This window comes from Muntiacus reevesi, chromosome 11, assembly GCF_963930625.1.
Source record: "Muntiacus reevesi chromosome 11, mMunRee1.1, whole genome shotgun sequence".
Taxonomy (NCBI): Eukaryota; Metazoa; Chordata; class Mammalia; order Artiodactyla; family Cervidae; genus Muntiacus; species Muntiacus reevesi.
The window spans coordinates 20,081,558-20,105,836 of record NC_089259.1 but is presented as its reverse complement, the minus strand read 5'-3'; the positions used below and the strand labels follow the sequence as shown (position 1 = coordinate 20,105,836).

At 38.5% G+C, this 24,279-nt stretch overlaps 1 protein-coding gene across 1 annotated transcript; it reads left to right on the top strand.

The window, feature by feature from the left end:
* Window positions 1-421: 421 nt before the first annotated feature.
* Window positions 422-21,970, top strand: CKAP2 (cytoskeleton associated protein 2). Its single transcript, XM_065902207.1, has 9 exons — window positions 422-564; window positions 1,617-1,701; window positions 12,251-12,329; window positions 12,450-13,309; window positions 13,982-14,186; window positions 16,042-16,212; window positions 18,129-18,198; window positions 19,852-20,107; window positions 20,588-21,970. Exons 1-9 carry the CDS (start codon window positions 495-497, stop codon window positions 20,841-20,843), a joined length of 2,052 nt encoding a protein of 683 aa, XP_065758279.1. The 5' UTR covers window positions 422-494; the 3' UTR covers window positions 20,844-21,970.
* Window positions 21,971-24,279: the final 2,309 nt, after the last annotated feature.

Here is a 24,279-nt window from a genome sequence, read left to right as displayed (position 1 = left end):
ACTTCGCAGTTGAGGGCGGTGATGCGGCAATGAATATTTGTGAAAGGGAAATACACACGCTCTGGGTACAGCAGTGGACACTTATAACCCTCAGTAAACCCACCAGACAACACTTTTCTCCTCTGCCTTCCTCAATGCAGTGTGAGCGTCTAAAGAAGAGCTCTATCTGCTACTGAGCAGAGAAGTAGCAGGCCGACTCCTCTCACATGGCCAAGTCAAAGCCCAAGCCCAACCCCACGCACGCTGTTTAGGTTTGAAAACCCACGGACTCAGTCCAGAGCGGTCCTAACCGAAGTCGGTAGACGCAAGCCCCGCCTCTGCAACCGTAGCTCAGGCCACGCCCCCCGCGCCCATTGGCTCGTTCAATTCACGCCGAGCACCAATGGGCGACCGCGCTGTCTAAGGCAGAACCCCGCGCGCCCAGAGGCAGACAACAGCGGCGGCGTCCGCAGGGACTCTACGCCGGAGACCGTACCCCGCTGCCCCGAGCTGCGATGAGCACCCCAGCCATCCCCCAGGACCTGCAGCTGAACCCGAGCCAGAGGGCCCAGTCCGCGTTCAGAGGTGAGGCCCACCGTGGCGGGAGCGGCGCAAGCCCGACGGCGGATCGTTTGCTGGAGGGCCCGGGGCGGCCACGGGGGCGGGATGGCTCGGGCAAGGCCGTCAGGGCCGCAGGGCCGCAGACCGGCTTCCCCCACCCCCAACCCCGGCACGGTTGTGTGAGAAGCCCGCACGGGGCGCTCGGCCTCTCGCGGCCGCGTTCTCGGCGTTTATGAACTGGACAATCGTGGTGCCCGCTGTGCGGTGTTAATGTACGGGTTGAGCGCCTTGCGTGCGGTCGTGACCAGCTGGTGGGGGAGACGCGTCTCAGGTGAGAATCCGTTTAGCCCGGGGCAGCGTAGGAGCGAGCCTGCGGGGCTCCCGGGCCCGTGGGGGCGGGGCGGGGCTGCGTCCGCCCGGGGAGCTGACTGCGCCTGCGCAGGGCCCTCCCGCCTCCCGAGTCTGGAGTTCATTTCTCCAGCGAAAAGTGTGCGTTTTTGATGCTTCAGATTGAAGGCGTGTTACCTTCGAGTTAAGAGAAATCTAGAGTTGTCCACTCCCGCATCCCCAGTCGGGAGTTCATTTCTGGAGCGAAGGGTGTGCGCATCTGAGCTTCAGATTGAACGCATGTTGCCTTCGAGTTCAGAGAAATCTCGAGTGATCCAGGTCTTCAGAAATAATAGCTATTTCTTGGCCTATGGATAGGAAAACAAATTCTCACCCACTTCTGGTAAATTAGAACTTGGAGTCAGGTGTCTCATCTCTACCGTTTAGCTCTTGACAATTGGCTTTCAGGAACTGTATGTCGACAGTGATGCTCTCCAGACTTTTCACTTTCGGACAGTAGGGAATGTTATTCTTGTTCAGAGTGGTTATGGGGACCAGTTATAGCAACAGTCATTTAAAAATATGATTATTTCTCAAAGGCAGTACTGAAATGGGAAATTTTCGGTTATAGACAATATGTGATCTCAAGTAGAATATTTTTCGAAGTTAAATCAGTATGTTTTTTTTAATCAATATTTTATTTGATGTTATTGTATATGATGCTGACCTGTAGCTCTTTTGTTATTTAGAGCAAAGAAGACAAAAACTCAAGGAGCAGCTGTTAAAAAGAAAAACTTCCTTTGCATGCAAACAGGAAAATCAGATGTTACTCAGGTGAGATCAAATGTTTTTCAATTCACTTCTGTCAAATTAGAGCTGTCCAGTAAAGATGTACTGTGAACCACATGTGTAATGTAAAATTTTCTAGTAGCCACATTTTTAAAGAAGAAATGAATTTTAATAACATTTTATTTAATCCAATATTTTAATTTGCATTTCTTTCTAATAGGTACTGTATTTATTGATATAGTTTGTCTTGATGAATGCTTCATATCCTACTCCAGGGTGGAAACTTATGCTTATATTTAGGAGATAGAGCTGGCAGGACTTGGTGATGGATTAGCTGTGGGATATAAAAGAAAAAATAAAGTCAGAGATGATCCTGAATGTCCAGGTTAAAGGAGTCTAAAGAAATATGACAACTAAATTCAATACTTGACCCTTATACTGTGTTTGACAGTGGAAAAGGAAATTATTTGATAGTGTGAAGGACATTATTAGGTCAGTTTTCAACTGTGAACAATAAGGTGGTAAATCAAGGTAAACTTAGGAATTTGATAACTGTTCTGTGAGTATATAAAATTCCTGTTTTTAGGAAATAAACATCAAAGCATTTAGTGGTAAAGAGCCATTATATATATAACTTAACTTGAAAGATTCAGGTAAAAAGTTGTATATATTCTACACATAGACATGTTCAGAAAGAGTGCAAATGATATTGCAAATGGGATAAAATGTTAACAGTAGGCAAATCTGGGTAAAGAATATATGGATATTCTTTAAATTATTTATAATTTTGCAACTTTATATAAGTTTGGCATTGTTCCCAAATAAAAATTTGAAAAAATTTTTTATATTAATTAGTTTCTTTACTTTAGAATAAACATTTTCTTTCACAAATCCCAATTTTTTTGTTCAAGACAAAAAGATGATCCTAGACTTTTGACTTGAATAACTGGGTGGATGGTGATTCTGTATATTGAGATGGGAAGCCTGAGTGAGGAGTGGGAGAATCCAGAGCTCTGTTTGACCATGATAAGTGTGAGGTAGCAAGAAGACATCTAAGTGGAGATGCCAAACAGTGATGTGTGTGAAGTTCAGGGGTGAGAATTGGACTAGAGATAAAAACTTGGGAGTTGTCTGTGTGTAGATGGTATTTATTTAAAATCTTGAGGTGGAATGAAATTAATAGAGGGAAAGCAGAGAAAGAACATTAATTCAAATGTGACTGTGACTCTCAACTACTTATTTAAATAAGGAATCCAACTGGGTTATGGGGTTTAGAGTACTCTTATACACAATGGGAAGAAAAGAACGTTCTAAACTCAACTATAGCGCTCTCAAACTCTGTTGACCCTAAAATATACCTTTAGTTCACATTTTTATATCTCTAAAGTTGAAATCTGACTTAGAATCAAAGACATGTCCAACTGACCCTTTTTTCCCCCACTTTGTTCACAGAATACGAAATCACTTGCTAAGAGAGTCTCACGGCCTGTACTAACTAGCCTGTATCTGTAAAAAGAAGTTTGGGTTTAATTCTTTTTTTTTACAGAATTTTGTTGTTTTCTGTCAAACCTCAACGTGAATCAGTCACAGGTACACATATATCCCCTCCCTTTTGAACCTCCCTCCCATCTCCCTCTGCATTCCACTCCTCTAGGTTGATACAGAGCCCCTGTTTGAGCTTCCTGAGCCATACAGCAGATTCCCATTGGCTGTCTTTTACATATGCTACTGTAAGTTTCCATGTTATTTCCATACATCTAACCCTGTCCTCCCCTCTCCCCATGTCCATAAGTCTATTCTCTATGTCTCCGTTAGTGAAGTCAGTCAGTTGTGTCCTCCTCTTTGCGACCCCTTGGACTATAGCCTACCAGGCTCCTCTGTCTGTGGGATTCTCCAGGCAAGAAAACTGGAGTGGGTTGCCAGTTCCTTCTCCAGGGGATCTTCCCAATGCAGGGATTGAACCCAGGTCTCCCACATTGGAGGCAGATGTTTTACCCTCTGAGCCACTAGGGAAGCCCCATCGCTGCCCTGTAAATAAATTCTTCAGTACCATTTTTCTAGATTCTGTATATGTGCGTTGGAATACGATATTTATCTTTCTCTTTCTGACTCACTTCACTCTGTATAATAGGTTCGGTTCATCCACCTCATCAGAACTGACTCAAAAGGGTTCCATTTTATGGCTGAGTAATATTTTATTGTGTGTATGTACTACAACTTCTTTATCCATTCATGGACATCTAGGTGCTTCTAGCTATTGTAAATAGTGCTGCAATGAACAATGGGATACATGTGTCTTTTTCAGTTTTGGTTTCCTCAGGATGTATGCCTACTTGAGTGGGATTGCTGGGTCATATGGTGGTTTTATTCCTAGTTTTTTAAGGAATCTCCATACTGTCTTCCATAGTGGCTGTATCAATTTACATTCGCACCAACAGTGCAAGAGCATTCCCTTTTCTCCACACCCTCTCCAGCGTTTATTGTTTGTAGACTTTTTGATGATGGCCATTCTGGCTGGTGGGAGGCTATATCTCATTGTAGTTTTGATTTGCTTTTCTCTAATAAAGAGCGATGTTGAGCATCTTTTCATATGTTTGTTAGCCATCTGTATGTCTTCTTTGGAGAAATTTCTGTTTAGGTCTTTTTCCCACTTTTTGATTGGGTTGTTTGTTTTTCTGGTATTGAGTTGTATGAGTTGCTTGTATATTTTGGAAATTAGTCCTTTGTCAGTTGTTTCATTTGCTATTATTTTCTCCCATTCTGAGGGTTGTCTTTTCACCTTGCTTATAGTTTCCTTTGCTGTGCAAAAGCTTTTAAGTTTAATCAGGTCCCACTTGTTTACTTTTGTTTTTATTTCCTTTACCCTAGGAGGTGGGTGAAAGAGGATCTTGCTTTGATTTATGTCATCAAGTTTTCTATGTTTTCCTCTAAAAGTTTTATAGTTTCTGATCTTACATTTAGGTCTTTAATCCATTTTGAGTTTATCTTTGTGTATGGTGTTAGGAAGTATTCTAATTTCATTCTTTTATATGTAGCTGTCCAGTTTTCCCAGCACCATTCATTGAGGCTGTCTTTCCCCACTGTATATTCTTGCCTTCTTTGTCAAAAATAAGGTACCCATAGGTGCTTGGGTTTATTTCTGGGCTTTCTTTGTTGTTCATTGGTCTATATTTCTGTTTTCATGCCAGTACCATACAGTCTTGATGACTGTAGCCTTGTAGTATAATCTGAAGTCAGGAAGGTTGATTCCTCCAGCTCCATTCTTCTTTCTCAAGACTGCTTTGGCTATTTGGGTCTTTTGTGTTTCCATATGAATTGCGAAATTTTTTTTTCTAGTTCTGTGAAAAATGCCATTGGTAATTTGATAGGAATCATGTTGAATCTGTAGATTGCGTTTGGTAGTATAGTCATTTTCACAATATTGATTCTTCCTACCCAGGAACATGGAGTATCTCTCCATCTATTTGTGTCATCTTTGATTTCTTTCATCAGTGTCCTATAATTTTCTATGTACAGTTCTTTTGTCTCCTTAGGTAAGTTTATTCCTAGATATATAATTCTTTTTGTTGCAGTGGTGAATGGGATCGATTCCTTAATTTCTCTGTCCGATTTTTCATTGTTAATATATAGAAATGCAAGTGACTTCTGTGTATTGATTTTGTACCTGCAACTTTGCTAAATTCACTGATTAACTCTTTAGTCATTTTCTGATACTATCCTTAGGCTTTTCTATGTAGAGTATCATGTCATCTGCAAATAGTGAGAGCTTTACTTCTTCTTTTCTGATCTGGATTCCTTTTATTTCTTTTTTTTTCTCTGATTGCTGTAGCTAGGACTTCCAGAACTATATTGAACAATAATGGTGAAAGTGGACACCCTTGTCTTGTTCCTGATCTTAGGGGGAATGCTTTCAGTTTTTCACCATTAGAATAATGCTTGCTGTAGGCTTATCATATATGGCCTTTACTATGTTGAGGTATGTTCCTTCTATGCCTATTTTTTGAAGAATTTTCATCATAAATGGGTGCTGAATTTTTTCAAAGACTTTTTCTGCATCTATTGAGATTATCATATGGTTTTTATCTTTCAATTTGTTAATATGGTGTATCATACTGATTGATTTGCATATATTGAAGAATCCTTGCATTCCTGGAATAAACCCAACTTGATCATGGTATATGAGTTTTTTGATGTGTTGCCAAATTCTATTTGCTAAAATTTTGTTGAGGATTTGTGCATCTTTTTTCATCATTGATATTGGCCTGTAGTTTTCTTTTTGTGTGTTGTCTTTGTCTGGTTTTGGTATCAGGGTGATGGTGGCTTCATAGAATGAGTTTGGAAGTGTTCCTTCCTCTGCAATTTTTTCAAAGAGTTTTAGAAGGATAGGCATTAGCTCTTCTCAGAATGTTTGATAGAATTCTCCTGTGAAGCCATCTGGTCCTGGGCTTTTGTTTTTTGGAAGATTTTTGATCACAGCTTTAATTTCAGTGCTTGTAATTGGGTTGTTCATAATTTCTGTTTCTTCCTGGTTCGGTCCTGGAAGATTGAACTTTGCTAAGAATCTGTCCATTTCTTCCAGGTTATCTATTTTATTGCCATATTGTTGTTCATAATAGTCTCTTATAATCCTTTGTATTTCTGCATTGTCTGTTGTAACCTCTCCTTTTTCATTTCTAATTGTGTTGATTTGATTCTTCTCTTTTTTTCTTGATGAGTCTGGCTAAAGACTTGTCAATTTTATCTTCTCAAAGAACCAGCTTTTAGTTTTATTAATATTTACTGTTGTTTCTTTCATTTCTTTTTCATTTATTTCTGCTCGTATCTTTATGTTTCTTTCCTTCTACTAATTTTTGGGGTTTTTTGTTCTTCTTTTTCCAGTTGTTTTAGGTGTAAAGTTAGGTTGTCTATATTCAATGTTTTTCTTATTTCTTGAGGTAGGACTGTATTGCTATAAACTTCCCTCTTAGAACTTCAGCAAAAGCTACTCCCATAGGTTTTGACTTGTGTTTTCATTGTCATTTGTTTCTAGAAATTTTTTGATTTCCATTTTGATTTCTTCAGGAACCTGTTGGTTATTTAGAAACGTGTTGTTTAATCTCCATGTGTTTGTGTTTCTTACAGTTTTTTACTTGTAATTAATATCTAGTCTCATAGTGTTGTGGTTGGAGAAGATGCCTGATACAACTTCAATTTTCTTAAATTTACTGAGTTTTGATTTGTGACCCAAGATGTGGTCTATCCTGGAGAATGTTCCATGTGCACTTGAGAAGAAAGTGTATTCTTCTGCATTTGGATGGAATGTCCTGAAGATATTAATGAGATCCATCTCATGTAATGTATCATTTAAGACTTCTGGTTTCTTATTAATTTTCTGTTTTGATGATCTGTCCATTGGGGTGAGTGGGGTGTTAAAGTCTCCTACTATTATTGTGTCACTGTCCATTTCTCCTTTTGTGTCTGTTAGTGTTTCTTATGTACTGACGTGCTCCTGTGTTGGGTGCATGAAGTTGCTCAGTCGTGTCCAACTCTTTGCGACCCCATGAACAGTAGCCTACCAGGCTTCTTCGTCCATGGGATTTTCCAGGCAAGAGTACTGGAGTGGGCTGCCATTTCCTTCTCCAGGGGATCTTCCCAACCCAAGGATCGAACCCGGCATTGGGTGCATAGATATTTACAATTGTTATGTCTTCCTTTTGGATTGATCCCTTGATCATTATGCGGTGTTCTTCCTTATCTCTTGTAATCTTCTTTATTTTAAGGTCTGTTTTGTCTGATAGGAAGATTGCTACTCCAGCTTTCTTTTGCTTCCCATTTGCATGGAATATATTTTCCCATCCCCTCACTTTCAGTCTATATGTGTCTTTAGGTCTGACATGGGTTTCTTGTAGACAGCATTTGTATGGGTCTTGATTTTTATCCATTCAGCCAGTCTGTGTCTTTTGGTTGAAGCATTTAATCCATTTACATTTAAAGTAATTATTGATACATATGTTCCTATTGCCATTTTCTTAATTATTTGGGGTTGATTTTGTAGATCTTTTTCTTTCTCTTGTATTTCTTGTCTATATAAGCCCCTGTAACATTTGTTATAAAGCTGATTTAGTGGTACTGAATTCTCTTAACTTTTGCTTGTCTGAGAAACTTTATTTCTCCATCAATTTTGAATGAGATCCTTGCCAGGTACAGTAATCTTGGTTGTAGATTTTTCTTTTTCCCTTTCAGTACTTTAAATATATCCTGTCATTCCCTTCTGGCCTGCAGAATTTCTGCTGAAAGATCAGCTGTTAAGCGTATGGGGTTTCCTTTGTTTGTTACTTGTTGCCTGTCCCTTGCTGTTTTTAATAGTCTTTCTTTGTGTTTAGTCTTTGTTAGTTTAATTAGTATGTGTCTTGGCATGTTCCTCCTTGGGTTTATCCTGTATGGGACTCTTTATGTCATTGGCTATTTCTTTTTCCACATTGGGGAAATTTTCAACTATAATCTCTTCAAAAATTGTCTCATACTCTTTCTTTTTCTCTTCTTCTGGGACCTGTATAATTCGAATGTGCGTTTGATATTGTCCCAGAGGTCTCTGAGACTATCAGTTCTTTTCAGAAGTTATTTCCATCATTTTATCTTCTAGTTCACTGATTCGTTCTTCTGCTTCAGATATTCTGCTATTGATTCCTTCTAGAGTATTTTTAATTTCAGTAATTGTGTTGTTTAACTCATTGTGTTTGAGGTCTCCTTTTCCCAGGCTTCAGGGTTGAATTCTTTCTTCATTTTGGTTTCTGCCCTTCTTAAGGTTGGTCTAGTGGTTTATGTAAGCTTCTTATAGGGTGAGATTTGTGCTGAGTCTTTGTTTTTCCTCTGATGGGCAAGGCTGAGTGAGGTGGTAATCCTGTCTGCTAATATTGGGTTTGTATTTTTGTTTTGTTTGTTGTTTAGATGAGGCCTCCTGCATAGTGTGCTACTAGTGGTTGGGTGATGCCGGCAATTGTATTCAAGTGGTTTCCTTTGTGTGAATTCTCACTATTTGATACCCCCTTGGGTTAGTTCTCTGGTAATCTACGGTCTTTGGGTCAGTGCTACCACTCCAAAGGCTCAAGGCTTGATCTCTGGTCAGGATCAAAGATTCTACAAGTGGCTTGTTATGGCATTAAGTGAGATTAAAACAAATATCCAAAAACGAGGGACCAAAGATGCACTCCAGACAAATGGCAGTTACAAAATCAGTCAAATAATAATTAAAATAATGAAATATACATATATAGCCGTGAGCAAAGTCAAAATATCCAACAAAAGTAAAGTACAATAGATTGACCCAGTGAACAAAGGAAATCAAAAATTATATTTACCAGTTAAGAACAAAACTAACTAAAGCACAAACTGGAAAACAAAACTAAAGCAAGGTGTCAAGTGGGTAATAAAGCAATGAAAGCAAAACTAACAAATATGTTGAGAGGAAAGAAAAGAAAGAATAGATATACAAAGTTAAATAGAGGTATATGAGGAAGATTTATATCTATTAAAGATTAATTGCAAGAGGAAAGAACAGTAGGAAAGGCAAGCAAAGGAATAAATGTAGAAAAAATATAATAGGCTTAAAAATTTTTTTAATTAAAATTATAAAAAAGAGAAAAAAAAACAAGAAAAAAAGAGGAAAGAAGAAAGAAAAAAAAAGGAAAATTCAACAGAATTGCAAAAGCCTAATGCAAAGGCAGAGGTTTATAACAATAATAAAAATTAAAAGTGTGACTGCATATACACATATACACCCATAAGCAAAATCAAAACAGTCCAACAAAAATAAAGTACAATAGATTGACCCTGCAAACAAAGGAAACCAAAAATTATATCTACCAGAGCAAAACTAACTAAATCACAAACTGGAAAACAAAACTAAAGCAAGGTGCCAATTGGGGAATAAAGTAATGAAAATAAAACTAACAAATATGTTGAGAGGAAAAGAAAGAAAGAATAGATATGCAAAGTTAAATAGAGGTAGATAGAGAAGATTTATATACATTAAAGATTAACTGCAAGGAAAAAAGAACAGAAAAAGCCAACAAAGGAATAAATGTAGGAAAAATAATAAAGGTTTAAAAATGTTTTTAAAGAGAAAAGAAAAAAAAGGAAACTCTCTAGAACTGCAGAAGCTCAAAATAGAGGCAGAGGTTTATAACAGCAATAAAAAATGTGATGAGAAGGAAAAAGAAAAAGAAAAAAAAAGCTCAAAAGCTTAATTAGATTTCATAGTGCCAGTAAAATCAACAACTACAACACAGGGGGAAGAAAGAAAAAAAAAAATACAAAAGAATCTACAGAACAAGTCAAAACATAAGAATAATAAATGCTTTTCTTGAGTCACTGCTGTCAGAGTCCTTTCCCTCACCGGGAGTCACAGTCCGCCTCACCTCCCTAGGACGCCCTCCAACACTGTGCACCCCTGAACCTGCTGTGGGCTCAGAATCTAATCTGCTCCTCCTCCTCTGTGTTCTTACCTCCAATGTCCACAGCTATCAGAACTAGTACGTTTTCTTTTGTGGGAGCTCTCAGTGACCTTTTATATATTCTGTAGATAGAGTCTACATAGTTGATTGTGTGGATTTTTTTTTTTTTTTTAATTGTGTGGATTTAATCTGCAGCTTGTACAGCTGGTGGGAAGGTTTTGGGTCTTCTTCCTTGGCCACACTGCCCCTGGGTTTCAATTGTGGTTTTATCTCCACCTCTGCCTGTGGGTCGTCCACTGGGGTTTGCTCCTGAGGCTGCCCTGGAGGACTTGGTTTGCCCCCGTGAGGGCCAGGTGTGGAGGTGGTGCAGCTGCTTGTGTCGCAGGGGTTCTGGCAACACCAGGTACTCGGGAGTTGGCGGCCAGGGCAGCAGGAAATACTGTGCTCTAGAAGGGTATGGCCACCCGCACTGGCCAATGCACTCCAGTATTCTTGCCTGGAGAACCCCTCCCTGACAGAAGCCTGGCAGGCCACAGTCCACAGGGTCGCAGAGTTGGACGCTACCAAAGCAACCCTGTGCACAAAGCCGCAAGGCTTTTTTGCCTGTGGCAGCTCTGCCCCCGTGACAGTTGAGCGTGAAGGTGGCGCAGCTGCTTGACTTGGGGACCCTGGCGGTGCCAAGTGTGCAGGGACACGGGCTGCCTCTGTCGCAGGAGTTAGGGCCCTATCACAGTCTTTTTTCAAGCCTCTTGTAGCTGGCAATCAGAAGGCTTCTTTGGCCAGTCTTTCTCCGTAGCTGCTCGCTCAGGCGCTTAGAGGGGTCCTTTGCCCAGGGTCCTCCTCTGTTGTTCGGTGCATCAGGCACATAGAGGGGACCCCTGGCTGGGGTCCTACTCTGTAGACTGGTGTGTCAGGCACTTAAAGGGGCACCCTGGGTGGGAGCCTACTCTGTACTTGGGCGCATCAGTCACTTAAATGAGCACCCTGGGTGGGGTCCTACTCTGGTAGGTCAGTGCATCAGGCGTTTGATGGGCCAGCCTCTGTATTGTTCAGCGGCCAGTGCTGGCACGTGGTGGGAGAGAGGCTATGGTGATGGCTCCACCCGCTACGTGTGACTCAGCAGTATCACCTTGCATCCATGGCTGCCTGGCTTCCCTCCACAGGCATTTCCCACCAGTCTCCTCCCTCACATCCCCTCGATCCATCTCTCTGCAGTCAACAGCAGCCCTTGCCCTGGGATTGCTCCATAATCCCTAAACTCCAGCTCCCAGCCACTGCGCCTTCCAGGGGATTACATCCCTGTCCAGGGTACTAATGGCTGCACTAAGGACTGTCTGATTCTCATTCCATTTAGGCTGCCACAGATCAGCTGTTTCACTCTCAGTCTTAAATGTTTCTCATCTGACCCAGACAATTGCTTCAGTGTGGGGATCAGACCCCTGTTTCAGTTCCCCCACCAGCCTAGGGCAGGCCCAGTCCTAACTAACACTCCTGTTTTTCCCTCTAGCTCCTTTGTCCTGCCGAGTTTTGCGTGGGTCTGTATATCCTTTTCTGCTGGTCAGGTACTCCTGTCCGCTCTCAGCTGGTGTTCTGCATGCACTTCTCTGTCTGAAGGTGTATTCCTGATGTATCCGTGGAGAGAGACTCCACGTCCACCTACTCATCCACCATCTTGTTCTAGGTTTAATTCTTGAAGAACCTTTTGCTTGGGATGTATAGTCTAAATGCAGTGCCATCTAGAAACTAAAATCCACATTAATTAATAAATTAATTGTGTGTTGAAAATTTTTGGATTTCTTTTGGGAAAGCTGTTTTTTCAAGGTAAGTCTGGTACCAGGTACTTAAAACTAACCAAAGAAAGTGTTGCTTCACAAAGATTTTTGAAGACTTGTTTGAACAACTAGAGAATGGTTTAGAGTGAGACTATGGGGGCAGGGTTTAAGACCTTGTAAGAAAATATCTTTACTTTCCCTAGCCATGTTGTTTACGCTTTAAATCACCCTACAATAAAGAAAAGTTTTGCTTAAAACAAGTCAACCTCAGCTCAGTTCTTGCCTCAATTTAGAACTACCAAGTCGGAGAGTGGTTACATTCTCCTATACCTGCCCCCCAAAAGGAAGCATTTTCTAAAAGCATGTGGATTTTCTTTTCTTTTTTTTAAGTGATGGAGATCAGAGAGTCGGGACATCTGAAGGCCAGATCCAAGAAGGGAAAAGAGTTCTGAAAATAAAGACAAAAATGGTAAGATACGGAGTAGCTCTCCATCCCTTTTCCCTCATCCCCAAAGAACGTTTTTTCCCTAAACTCTTTCTGAAAGAAAGGAATTCTAAAATACTGATTTGTCTTAAATAACTCTTCTAGGCTGATAAAGAGAATGTCGGTAGACCTACCAGGATCAAAAATAATTTAACAGTGGAAAAAAACTGTATTCCTTTAAAACCTTCTAATGAATTAACCAGTTCAACTACAGCTACGGATCCACCTAATTCTGAGGATAATAATCAAACTCTGCCATTGTTACCAGTTAAAGATGACCCCCAAAATCAGCATAGAACATTGAGCCAAACATTTCACCTTAAAAACAACAGTAAAAACAAAACAGTGATTACAGAAAAATCAAAGCACGATGCTAACGTGCCCAAGAAACCTGTGCTTGGAGCATATCGTGGCCAAATTGTTCAGTCTAAGATTAATTCCTTTAGAAAACCATTGCAAGTCAAAGATGAGAGTTCTGCAACAACCAAGAAACTTCCAGCGACTGTCTCTAAAGCCACAAAGCCTCAGCCTGGAGACGTCAGCAGCATAACAGTGAAAAGTGATAGAGCCTCACATATGACAACTGCTACTAAATTTGCAAACACTACATCTCACATCCGACACCTTGTGCGACCTCCTATTAGAAGTCAGCACAGTGAAACCCAGGACGCCATGAAACAGGGCAGCAGCAGGATGTCTGCCAATGTTACAGTTCGGAAGGGGCCTCGAGAGAAAGAGTTAAATACAGTTTCGTGTGGCATCAAGACCAGTTCTTCACAGGACACAAAAGGAAATAAGACACTATCAAAAAGCATGACAGCTGAAATGGTAGCCAGGCCTGCTTCATCTTCTAATACTAAACTGATAGAAAAGTCAAAAAGCACTGACCAGCGCAGACACACTATGGTGAAAGCAGCTGTTGACAGTAGGTGGACTCGGCCCAAAGAAACTGCGGAAGAGAGAAAGTAAGTAGATGTAATTTTATTAGCTCAGTTTTCAGTAGAGTACCATTTGTGAATATCATTTCCTCAATATTAGAGTATTCGAGGTTTTTGTACATGGATTCTCTTCATATGCAGATCAGCCTAAGGCTATTTATATTGTGGAACAGTATATCCTAAGTTACTATACTTGAGTATGTTTAATTGGGCTTACCTGGTGACTCAGTGGTAAAGAATCCACCTGCAATGCAGAAGACACAGGTTTGATCCCTGGGTTGGGAAGAAACCCTGCAGAAGGAAATGGCAACCCACTCCAATATTCTTGCCAGGGTAATCCCATGGACTCAGAGGAGCCTGATGTGCTACAGTCCATGGGGTCGCAAAAGAGTCAGATATGACTTAGCAATTAAAACCAAACCAAAACATGTTTAATTAGGTTGTTTTATGTAATCAAAGTTAAAATGGTTAATGAAATTGGGAAATGTTTTATAACCTCTCCATTTAAAAATGCATTCTTGGGGTCTTTGCGCATATAGTTAACATTGATATGTTCCCTCTTTATCTTCAAACAGGTGAACTATATATGTACCACTAGTGTAGAATTAAAGACTGGAAGTGTTGTTCAGCTTTCACTGTGTTTGACAGAATTCTGTCATCAGTGTCACAGTAATGTTTATATGCTGCTTCTAATTGTAGAGCTCGTCTGAGTGAGTGGAAAGCTGGCAAAGGAAGAATTCTGAAACGGCCTCCAAGCTCAGTAGTTACCCGGCCTGAGCCTGAAACACAAGATGAACAACCTGTTGGATCCTTCTGGACAACCATGGCAGAAGAAGATGAGCAACGACTGTTTACTGAAAAAGTAAACAAGACATTTTCTGAATGCCTGAAGCTGATTAATGAGGTAGATAGAGTGTTTATCTTATATTTGTTTATAGCTTTATAGCTTATAACTTAATAGCTCACAAATTAAGTTTATAGCTTACAAATTACCTTCATCAGTGTTATCTCATTAAATTATATCATCAATCTTTTTTGACCAATTAATGTGTCATCAGTGTCACGGAGACTTAATTCTGAGATTGTTTCTCTTTAGCCTTTAATGGGCTACATTCTAATTGAGTTCCTAGAGTATATAACTCCATTGCTAACACTAGCAAAGGGGTACTGTTTCTGCCCCCTTCTGATGCCTATGTCAGAAGCTTTCTCTATCTCCTTTATACTTTAATAAAACTTTATTACACAAAAGCTCTGAGCGATCCAGCCTCGTCTCTGGCCCCGGATTGAATTCATCTCCTCCGGAGGCCAAGAATCCCACGTCTCATCGTTCAGCAACAACCTTTCAACAGGATCTAGGATTTTCTTCTAACCAACAGAATATGGCAGAAGTGATGGATGCTGCTCCTGCTACTATGTGATGTTATGTGGGACTTCATTTTGTAGTTGACCTATTCAAGAGACTGTCTTTGCTGGCTCAAGGAGTAAGCAGCCATATTGGGAATTTGTTAATTAATAAATAATGGGTAATAATATATTACCCATCAAAAAAAAAAACTAATTGAGTTCCTATAAATGTATCAAAGGGGTTCTTAGATTTTTTTCCATTGAGTTTATAAATATTGTATTTCACTAAGATATTAATATAGAGTGGGCTGGGGGTGGGTATTTGCTCTGATACTTCTGTTTTTTACATTCAGTCAACATATTTACAAATTATTTTTTCTACTCATTCTATACTTTACCAAAGACTAGCAACACAAATTATTATCACAGATTAAATTTAACTAAAATATTTGCAAACCAAATCCCATTACTCTAAACCAACATGGTCTTGAACTGTAGAATTTAATGATTTGGACCAGAATTTTATGGGAATGATAATCAACTTCAGAGTGTGTGTGTGTGTATTTTTTCCTCCTGACTTCTCCTTAATCTTGCTTTGGTCACTCACTGGTGTCTAAACATAGCAAGAGTGATGAATATACAGAGTGTGATTTCAAACCTTTCTGTAGTCTTTATGAATATCTTTAAACTTTTTGTAGTTCTGACAGCCAGTGAAAATTATGGTCAGGGAAACTGATTCTATTCCTATCTACTCTACTGGGGTTTTTTATTGATACTGTGGAATTTTCTGCCCTACTATTTACCTATATATAGCTGTTAATTACATAAGCCATTACAGATTCATTTTTTTAATCTTACTATCAAAACCTGACAAAGATAATCAGGAAAAAAAAAAAACTAGCGAGCTGTTTCCATAAGCTTTTGGTAGGTTAAAAAATTTAAATAAAGTAATAACAAATAGGGACTCCCCTGGTGGTCCAGTGGCTAGGACTCTGCGTTCCCAATGGTAGGGAACCTGGGTTCCATCTCTGGTCGGGGAACTAGATCCCACTTGCTTCAATGAGAAGACCCTGCAAGCCGCAACTGAGACCAGGCACGGGCGGAAAGAAGTGTGTGTGCACACATCAACAAACAGAATTCCGTAGCATACGGGAGGGTAAACATAAAGACTGAGCAGCGTGTTGGTCACTTTTTTTACTAATTTTTTCTCAACTAGTGTTTACTCTTGACTGACCTACTTCTTGCTAACCATTCAGAATAAGTTTGGAGTAAGGAAAACAATGGTGACTATTTTATGAATAATTTTCTACCAACCTTTTTTTCTCTTTATCACTGATCCTGATTGTAGTAGGCTTACTTAATTGTTCAGTTTGTAGACTAAACAGCATCACTCACTTTATTTCTTGCTGTTTTAGGGGTGTCCAAAAGAAGAAGTATTAGTTACACTAAACGACCTAATTAAAAATATTCCGGATGCCAAAAAGCTTGTTAAATATTGGATATGCCTTGCACATATTGAATCACTCACAAGTCCTATTGAAAATATTATCGCAATCTATGAGAAGGCCATTCTGGCAGGCGCTCAGGTGAGATGATAACTTACGGGTCATTATTATTTCAGTGTAAATAATTCAGAATTATTTTGGAACACATCACCGTATAACTTGATACAATTTTGCTTATTTATGCGGCAATAATGAATGTTTAATGACTACAGAATTACATATTATAGAGGCTGTTTTTCACCCTTCTAAAACTTGCTCATGTACTAGGGATAGTCAGACCTTAGAAAATGGATATAAGCTGAAATATGCATTTCGTAAAATGTGATGTGAGAAATAGTTTACCACAGCATGTCATTTTGGACATCGTCTAGTGGAGAAATCTGAAAGACTGAATTTTCAGTATTAAAAAGTATTTAATAGAAAGCAAATGGAATTAAATTAACTTTTAAAAATGTTAGCAAGCTCTCTTACCGGAGAACTCTCACTTTTTATCTTTATGGACTCACATTTATATGCCATATGTTTGGTCCAGTCACATATAGAAAATGGCAATAAACTAACTTCTCTGAAATTAGCACCATAGTGGTTTAATATCATATCTGTTAACCTCTTCCCATTGTGCTGCTACAAAAAAGCCCTGGGGCATAGAATAAGTCATATCTTGAGTTTTTATTTGGTTGTTTATTTTGTTTTTATGGGCAGATATTCCTAAATGTATTTCCTTTTGGCCAAGTTTCTCAGAAATGCATTCTTGGAAATTGCTTACAGAGTTTTTAAAAACTTTTCTTTTTCAGCCTTTCCTTAAGAAAGGTCTATATCCTTTAATATCAGCAAAGCCAACAAATACTATTTGATCTTTCACCTGAATTAACATATCATATATTCAGCAGGTATTCTCTCTAAATGTGTAAGACACTTTGCTGAAGGACAATTGTATTCCACCGAACTTCACCTGGAGAGAATGTTAGGTCCCTACTACACTGAGCCAGAAGGGACGTTGCTTAATGGTGCTTATGACAGTATAGCTAGGATGCAAAACTAGGGCCAGGCTTTCAGAGAGAAAGCAGTAAAGAGAGAGATGTGAGACCAGAGCAGAAGTTGGGGAACAGGCATCAAAATTGGACAAGAAAACTAAACACCTGATGGGTGAGTCCTTTAGGACTAAGTTCAAAAATTAAGAATGTGACCCTGAGCTTCCCTTTTGTATCATACTTTGAATATACTCCATTAGCAGGCATTGTGGTTCAAGGGAATATAGTAAGTACTTACACTATATGACATTTGATGCATAGTTATTGAACTGCTGAATTTTTGAATGAATGAAATGTTAGACTAATCAACCTTGAACTCTTCAAAGATGCATTTAATAGCATGTGAAACAAAAATATAACCATGGGCTGGAATGTAGGAGAAAAGGAATAAAGTAATACAAATTTAGAGTAAACAATATAATCAGCTCTTTGATAGATATTAATAATCTTAATTTGCTACCTGTTCGTTCATTTTATTCCTGTCAAGCAAGCAGTAATAGTTACCATAGGGTTAAGAAAAATTAACAGGGAAATTTTTTAAATTGATAAAATTCTATCCCTTAACTCTGGTGACTCAGAGGGTAAAGCGTCTGCCTGCAATGTGGGATCCCTGGGTTGGGAAGATCCCCTGGAGAAGGAAATGGCAACCCACTCCAGTATTCTTGCCTAGAGAATCCCATGGACAGAGAAGCCTGGTGGGCTACAGTTCATGGGGTCGCAAAGAGTCGGACATGATTGAGCAACTTCACTTTCTTTTCTTTAAGTTTATTTTTATTTGGAAAAGACAGTCATGTTTTTCAACTTGAGTAGCAAGAATTCTGAGAAAAATGGTCTAAGAACCATTGCTTTCTTTTAAAATATGTAATTTAATCACTGGATTTAATATTTTCTACTTGGATAACCTAGTTAATGTCTAAGAATATAAAACTTATATGGGTCTACTTTCTTCATTAAAAAAAAATTAAGCCCATTGAAGAGATGCGACATACAATTGTTGAAATTCTGACAATGAAGAGTCAAGAAAAACTTAAATTTGGTAAGTTAGTTTCTTTTGTTTCCGTCAAGTGAATTGTGATTTAAATTTCTTTGCTGAATTATTTTTATCTTTTAAACTTTTTAAAATATTTAAGTTGGTTCTTTCCTCATACCTCTGTTGACTTATCTCTGAAATTCATTGACTCTACATAGTGTAAATAATTCTTAACTAGGAGATCTGGTTCAAAATCGTTATCATGTATCTGTGAAAGTTACCTTACCTCTCTAAGCCTTTTCCTGTCTTGGTCAGGAAGGTTTCCTGGAGTAGGGAATGGCAACCCACTCCAGTATTCTTGCCTGGAGAATCCCGTGGACAGAAGCCCGGCAGGTTTCAGTCCATGGGGTTGCAAAGAGTTGGACATGACTAATACTTTCACTTTTTTGACTAGATGATCTCTATAAAGATTTTTTAGTTCAACAGAGAATATTTCTATTTATGGTTGCTGTTAACAAGTACCAGTGGGACATACAGGAGATGTTTATGATCTGATCTTAAAGGCTGTATTTAATGAAGGAACTTAAGAGGGAATGGGCTTTCCTGGTGGCTCAGATGGTAAAGAATCTGCCTGCCGTGCAGAGACCTGGGTTTGATCCCTGGGTCAGGAAGGTCCCCTGGAGAAGGAGATGGCAACCCACGCCAATATTCTTGTCTGGAGAATCCCATGGACAGAGGAGTCTGACAGGCTACAGTCTGTGGGTTCGCAAAGAATCGGACATGATTGAGCAACTAATACACACACATATAAGAGGGAATGATCAGGGTGACAGAAGGAAAACCAGGAAAGACTAGTATATCACAAACCAAAGGCAGAGGAAGGTCTAAGAATAGCCCAACCCATTGAAATGGGTGAAGGGAGGTCAAAAGATACAAACTACCAGTTATAAAATAAATAAGTCCTGGGGATGCAAAGCACAGTGTGGTATCTGAAGTAATAACACTGTATTGCATATTTGAAAGTTGTTGAGAGAGTAAACCTTAGAAGTCCTCATCACAAGGAAAAAAATTTGTAACTCTGTGTGGGGACAGATGTTAATCATTTCACAATGTATTGTGATCGTCATTTTACAATATATACAAATATTAAATCATTATGTTGTGTACTTGAAACAAATATTATATGTCAATTATACTGCAATTTTAAAAAATTTATATATTCTAAGCATGCTTGCCCTTTAATTTTGTCTTAGTGGATCATATTTAAGCTCATACCAAGATTGTCTTCCTTGTGTCTTGTACTCATTTTTCAAGACCCCATGGAAATGTCATTTGTGAAGCCTTCCTTTGCCATCTCCCTGTCCCTCAAGCAAACTCAGTTATTTCTTTGCTTGGGTTCTTGTGACCCTTTGTTTTTTTAACCTCATGTATAGCATTTTCCACATAATTATTTTAAAGCATGTCTCTTCCACAGAATGTGAACTTCTTAAAGGGTGGGGATGATTGCCTTTTGGTATTCATTCCTGAATCCCTGACACATAGGAGATATTAGATATTTGTTAAATAATTGTTAGCAGTATCTGCTTAGAAAAAGTAAATGGTTACAAGATGGCAGTGTGGTTCTTTGATTTTGCAAATTTGGCTAACTGTAAATAACCTTGTCTTCTGAATGTGTTCTTTATATTCAAACAAAAGCTTCATCTATAAATCTCTCCGTAGGAGAAAATATTGAGGAGACTTGTGCAACCAAAGAAGAAATCCAAGAAGCCCACACTGATGATACAGATGTTGATCTAGAATCAGAAAAACTGGAAATGGAAAATAAGCATCCTAGAAATGTGGTGTTTCAAGATTGTGAAAAAGAGCAAAATGACGAAGTAAAAGACCCAACCAGTGATGTTAAAACCCCAAGTACAAACACTAGGGCAGGTTGCTTAATTAAATATAATGTGTCCACTACGCCATACTTGCAAAGGTAAACTTTTAAAATGTAATGTGCTCTTGTTTTTGTGCTTAGGGATCGTGCATGTGGTATTTTGAAATCCTTAAGCTCCCGATTAGAACTATTTGTTAATAGAAGGATTTCAAATAAAATGTGATTGGAACATTTCTGTACATTGGAAATTGGAACATTCGAATTGTACATTGGAAATTGGAACATTCCTGTACTTGCTTTACTTTTTCCTAAATATTACCATTTTAAAAAAGAAAAACTTTAATTTCTGTGTGTTACTAATAACACTGGGTTTGGAAACTGAACAATTAGCCAATTCTATAGGTATTCAAGTATCTAGTGTGTACAAGTTGTAACAAACAACAAATGGAGAAATGAAAAAGTTCCTGACTTCAGGGAGCTGGCAGGCCCTCTTTCTGTAGGACAAGTCACATGGATAAATATTTAGTATAAAAGTATGAAGTGAAAATGGTAATAATTTTGTGGGTCTTTCTTTTTTAGTGTAAAAAAGAAGATGCAGTTTGATGAAACAAATTCAGCATATAAAGAGCTAAAGTTTCTAACACCAGTTAGACGTTCTCGACGTCTTCAAGAGAAGACTTCTAAATTGCCAGATATGTTAAAAGACCATTATCCTTGCGTATCTTCATTGGAACAATTAACAGAGTTGGGCCGTGAAACTGATGCTTTCGTGTGCCGCCCCAACACAGCCCTCTGCAGCATGTTCTCAGAGCCTGACCCGACAGAAGAGGAGTGAGGTTCTGATAAGGAGTGGGGTTATATTATATTCCAAGAGTGGTTGGCCGGTTGATTGGTTGTGGTTCTGTATGTTGTTTAGGTCAGGAGTTGCCAAGTACCTAAGTATTCACGGGAGAAAGTTAATCCTACCTGTTGATCTCAACAGACTGAGCTTTTCCCTGAGCTAGGTAATTTGTTAAGACAGTTAGCTTCCTTTGTCACCCAGTTCTGTGGTCTCTGTGTCCCTGGTTGTTCACTGCCACTCTCCATCAGGGCCAGTGACTATGCATCTGCAGTCTCTTGACCTCTTTCTTTTTTATTATAGCCAAGGTCATAAGAAGGATAGTTAACTACTCCATTTCTAAGAGAAAATGATTTGTGGTAAGAAAGAAAACATGCCAAAGCTGATGGGTCTTTGGAACTTTAAATCTGAGTTCCTTTCTTAAGTTCCTTTTCTAACTTGACTATGTAAAATGCTAAAAAGTTTTTAACCCCATCGCTTCGTTTGGTAACAGTTTATATAGACTATTAAAATGGAATTAGAGAAGGAATATATACTATTTCATAAATGTCATTGTAGTTTAAGTAGTATTTCTAAAATAATAACTTAAAACTGATTTATTCCTTGTAATGTTAATATAAACACTTCACTGTTAAATCATGTCTCCTAAAACATGATAATCATACACAGTAGTAGGACTCTTTTCACACATAAATACCACCACTAAAACTGTTTTGTAAGTCTCCAAACTAATACTTAAGTGGCATATATCCTTTATCAACCCTACAGTTTCAAGTAAGGATTTGGTCATTGTAAAAGATTAGTTTTAAAACTGCATAATATGAATATAATTAAAAATCACATTACCTATTTATGTTCATGAATTCCGTTTATATAATAGTGCCAATCTTTGTTCTATTTATTGTCTCATGTTCTAGAGAGTAGGATTTTTATTCCTTTTAACTGTGTATCTAATATGTATACAATAAAGTAAAATATATAATGATATTGGGATGATATTTCTCTCAACAAATATAAAATGCAATTTAAGCACAGTGAATAAGTGAATGCTTGCCTTTGAAATACATTACAGTCAGACTGGACTTTAGGTTTTTCAATAATAATTAAAAACAGTGTGTGTTTAATGGTGTGTTTCCTTTTGAAAAATTAATCTATTTATCAAAACTTTTACCTTATTCTTTTTTTCATACTTTATATAAATGGTACAAAATATGTCATTTTGAAAGAAATTTTCAAAATGTAGCTGGCCTACACTGTCACCTTTATACAATCCATACCATATGGTTCGTTAGGCCATGTAACATAGCTTATAATATCTCAGTGAAAGCGAATATCTCAGCAAAACTGTTCTCTGAACAGGTTTCATAGAGTGGGTTTTTTTCCTTCAACTGAGGGGAAATCTACCTAAATAGTCATAGTTCTAACACTTAGAGATATAGTTATAACTTCTTTTCATATGCTTAAGAACAGTTAACACCTGTCTGATCTAGGTTTGTTCCAAGCTAAATATCTCCCAAGAATGTGATGGATGGTGTATGAACCTTGGAGCCCAACAGACCTACATTCAAAATCTCTCCTCTGGAGTCTGAAGCTAGAATTCTATGCTCAAGTTATTATTCGACTTTGAGGGCATTTTCAAACATAGAAAGATTCATTTGACCGCTCATGATCTTACCTGAAAGTCTCCTTAAAGGTTTTATTCCAGTGAAATTTAAAAGAATCATTAAGTACACTAAATCAAAAAAACTGAAGTCTACCTAACCATAGACTATAAAACATTATACAAAATGAAAATACTCCAATGATTTCAACAGGAGAGGTGTAGAAGAAGAAACAAAAGAATTGAAACTAATTATCTTGCCAACAAGCTTGTCATGTTCGGGTGCAGGATACAGAAATTCATGTTTACTGTCATCATCTAGTAGCAGTTTAAGTGTTAAAAATATGAAAGGGTAAGACCCCTCAATTCCATTCCTAAGTATCTGGAGAAATGAAAACATGCCCTCACAAAGGCTGTACACAAAGCTGTTCATAATTGTTATATTAGCCCAGACTGGAAAAAAACACAAAAGCCCATCAACTGGTGCTTGAGAACAGAAACCATTATATGCTATATCCACTTGATGGAAATTAAGCAAAAGAAAACAGATGTTAAGAAAAAGAAGCTACCGAACACAGCAATATAGATGACTCAAAAATATACTAAGTAAAAGAAGTGAGAAAAAATTACATACTATATAATTTCATTCATGTGAAATTCTAGAAAAGGTAGAATTTCCATGTTGCCAAAGCAGATCAGTGGTTACCTGGTGCCAGAGGCTGAAACAGGAGACTGCAAAAGGACAAGATGAAAGTGGGAAAAATGGAAACGTTCTATACCTTGGTGGTAGTTACACAGTTATGCTTTTGTCAAAACTCACTGAAGTGTGCACTTAAGACGGGAGTATTTTATTATATGTAAAATATACCTCAAAATGGACTTTCCAGGTGGTATAGTGGTAAAGAATCCACCTGTTTTCCAATGTGAAGAACTGACTCATTGGAAAAGACCCTGATGCTGGGAAAGATTAAAGGCACAACAGGATGAGATGATTGGATGGCATCACCAACTCAATGGACATGAGTTTGAGCAAGCTCCAGGAGTTGGTGAAGGACGGAGAAGCCTGGCGTGCTGCTGTCCATGGGGTTGCAAAGAGATGACCGAGTGACTGAACTGACAAAGAATCCACCTGCAATGGTTGGAGATGTGGATTAGATCCTTAGGTCGGGAAGATCTGGAGAAGGAAATGGTAACCCACTCCAATATTCTTTCCTGGGGTTGCAAAAAAGACAAAACTTAGCAACTAAAACAACAACAATACCTCTAAAGAGTATACCCTTGTATTTAAAAACACAAGGATCCCAACCGAAAAATAAAAATGTAACTCCAGCCACTATGGAGGAGCAGGTATTGTGGATGATGGGGTTTTCAACTCCAGAGTTAAGCACATGGAGCCAGAAGGCTTAGCGCCAGTCACACTAACCCCCTGGCCCAAGTGCCAGACATGGGTGAGCGAGCTCTCAGATGAGTGCAGCTCCCAGCCTTCAAGCTACCCCAGCTGACACCAAGTGGAGCTGATCCTCAAGTCTGAACAATTCTCTTCCTTTTCGTCAGTGTTTTAGAAGTTCAGAAGTTTCATGCTTGCTTGAAACTGCCCTTCTGATCTTCATCATTTCTGAATACATCGCTTCCAGTGAAACTATGCTATCACCTAACTCACCTGATACACAGGGTGGAGCTTATAAAATTAAGACAATCTTTTTTTTTTTTTTTTTCAATAAGACCTGGAGTTTGAAACTATTATCTCATGAGGAACTCAGGAAAGTTAACTTTGAGATTCAAAGGTCATTAGACATCATATCAGTTTAACATTTTGAAAATGTTGTATCTACA

Excerpts from the sequence above, each read along its gene's own strand:
- CKAP2 (XM_065902207.1), top strand. The coding sequence starts at position 495 with ATGAGCACCCCAGCCATCCCCCAGGACCTGCAGCTGAACCCGAGCCAG. Across the intron at positions 13,310-13,981 it reads GAAACTGCGGAAGAGAGAAA|AGCTCGTCTGAGTGAGTGGA; the intron begins GTAAGTAGATGT and ends TTCTAATTGTAG. Across the intron at positions 18,199-19,851 it reads TCAAGAAAAACTTAAATTTG|GAGAAAATATTGAGGAGACT; the intron begins GTAAGTTAGTTT and ends ATCTCTCCGTAG.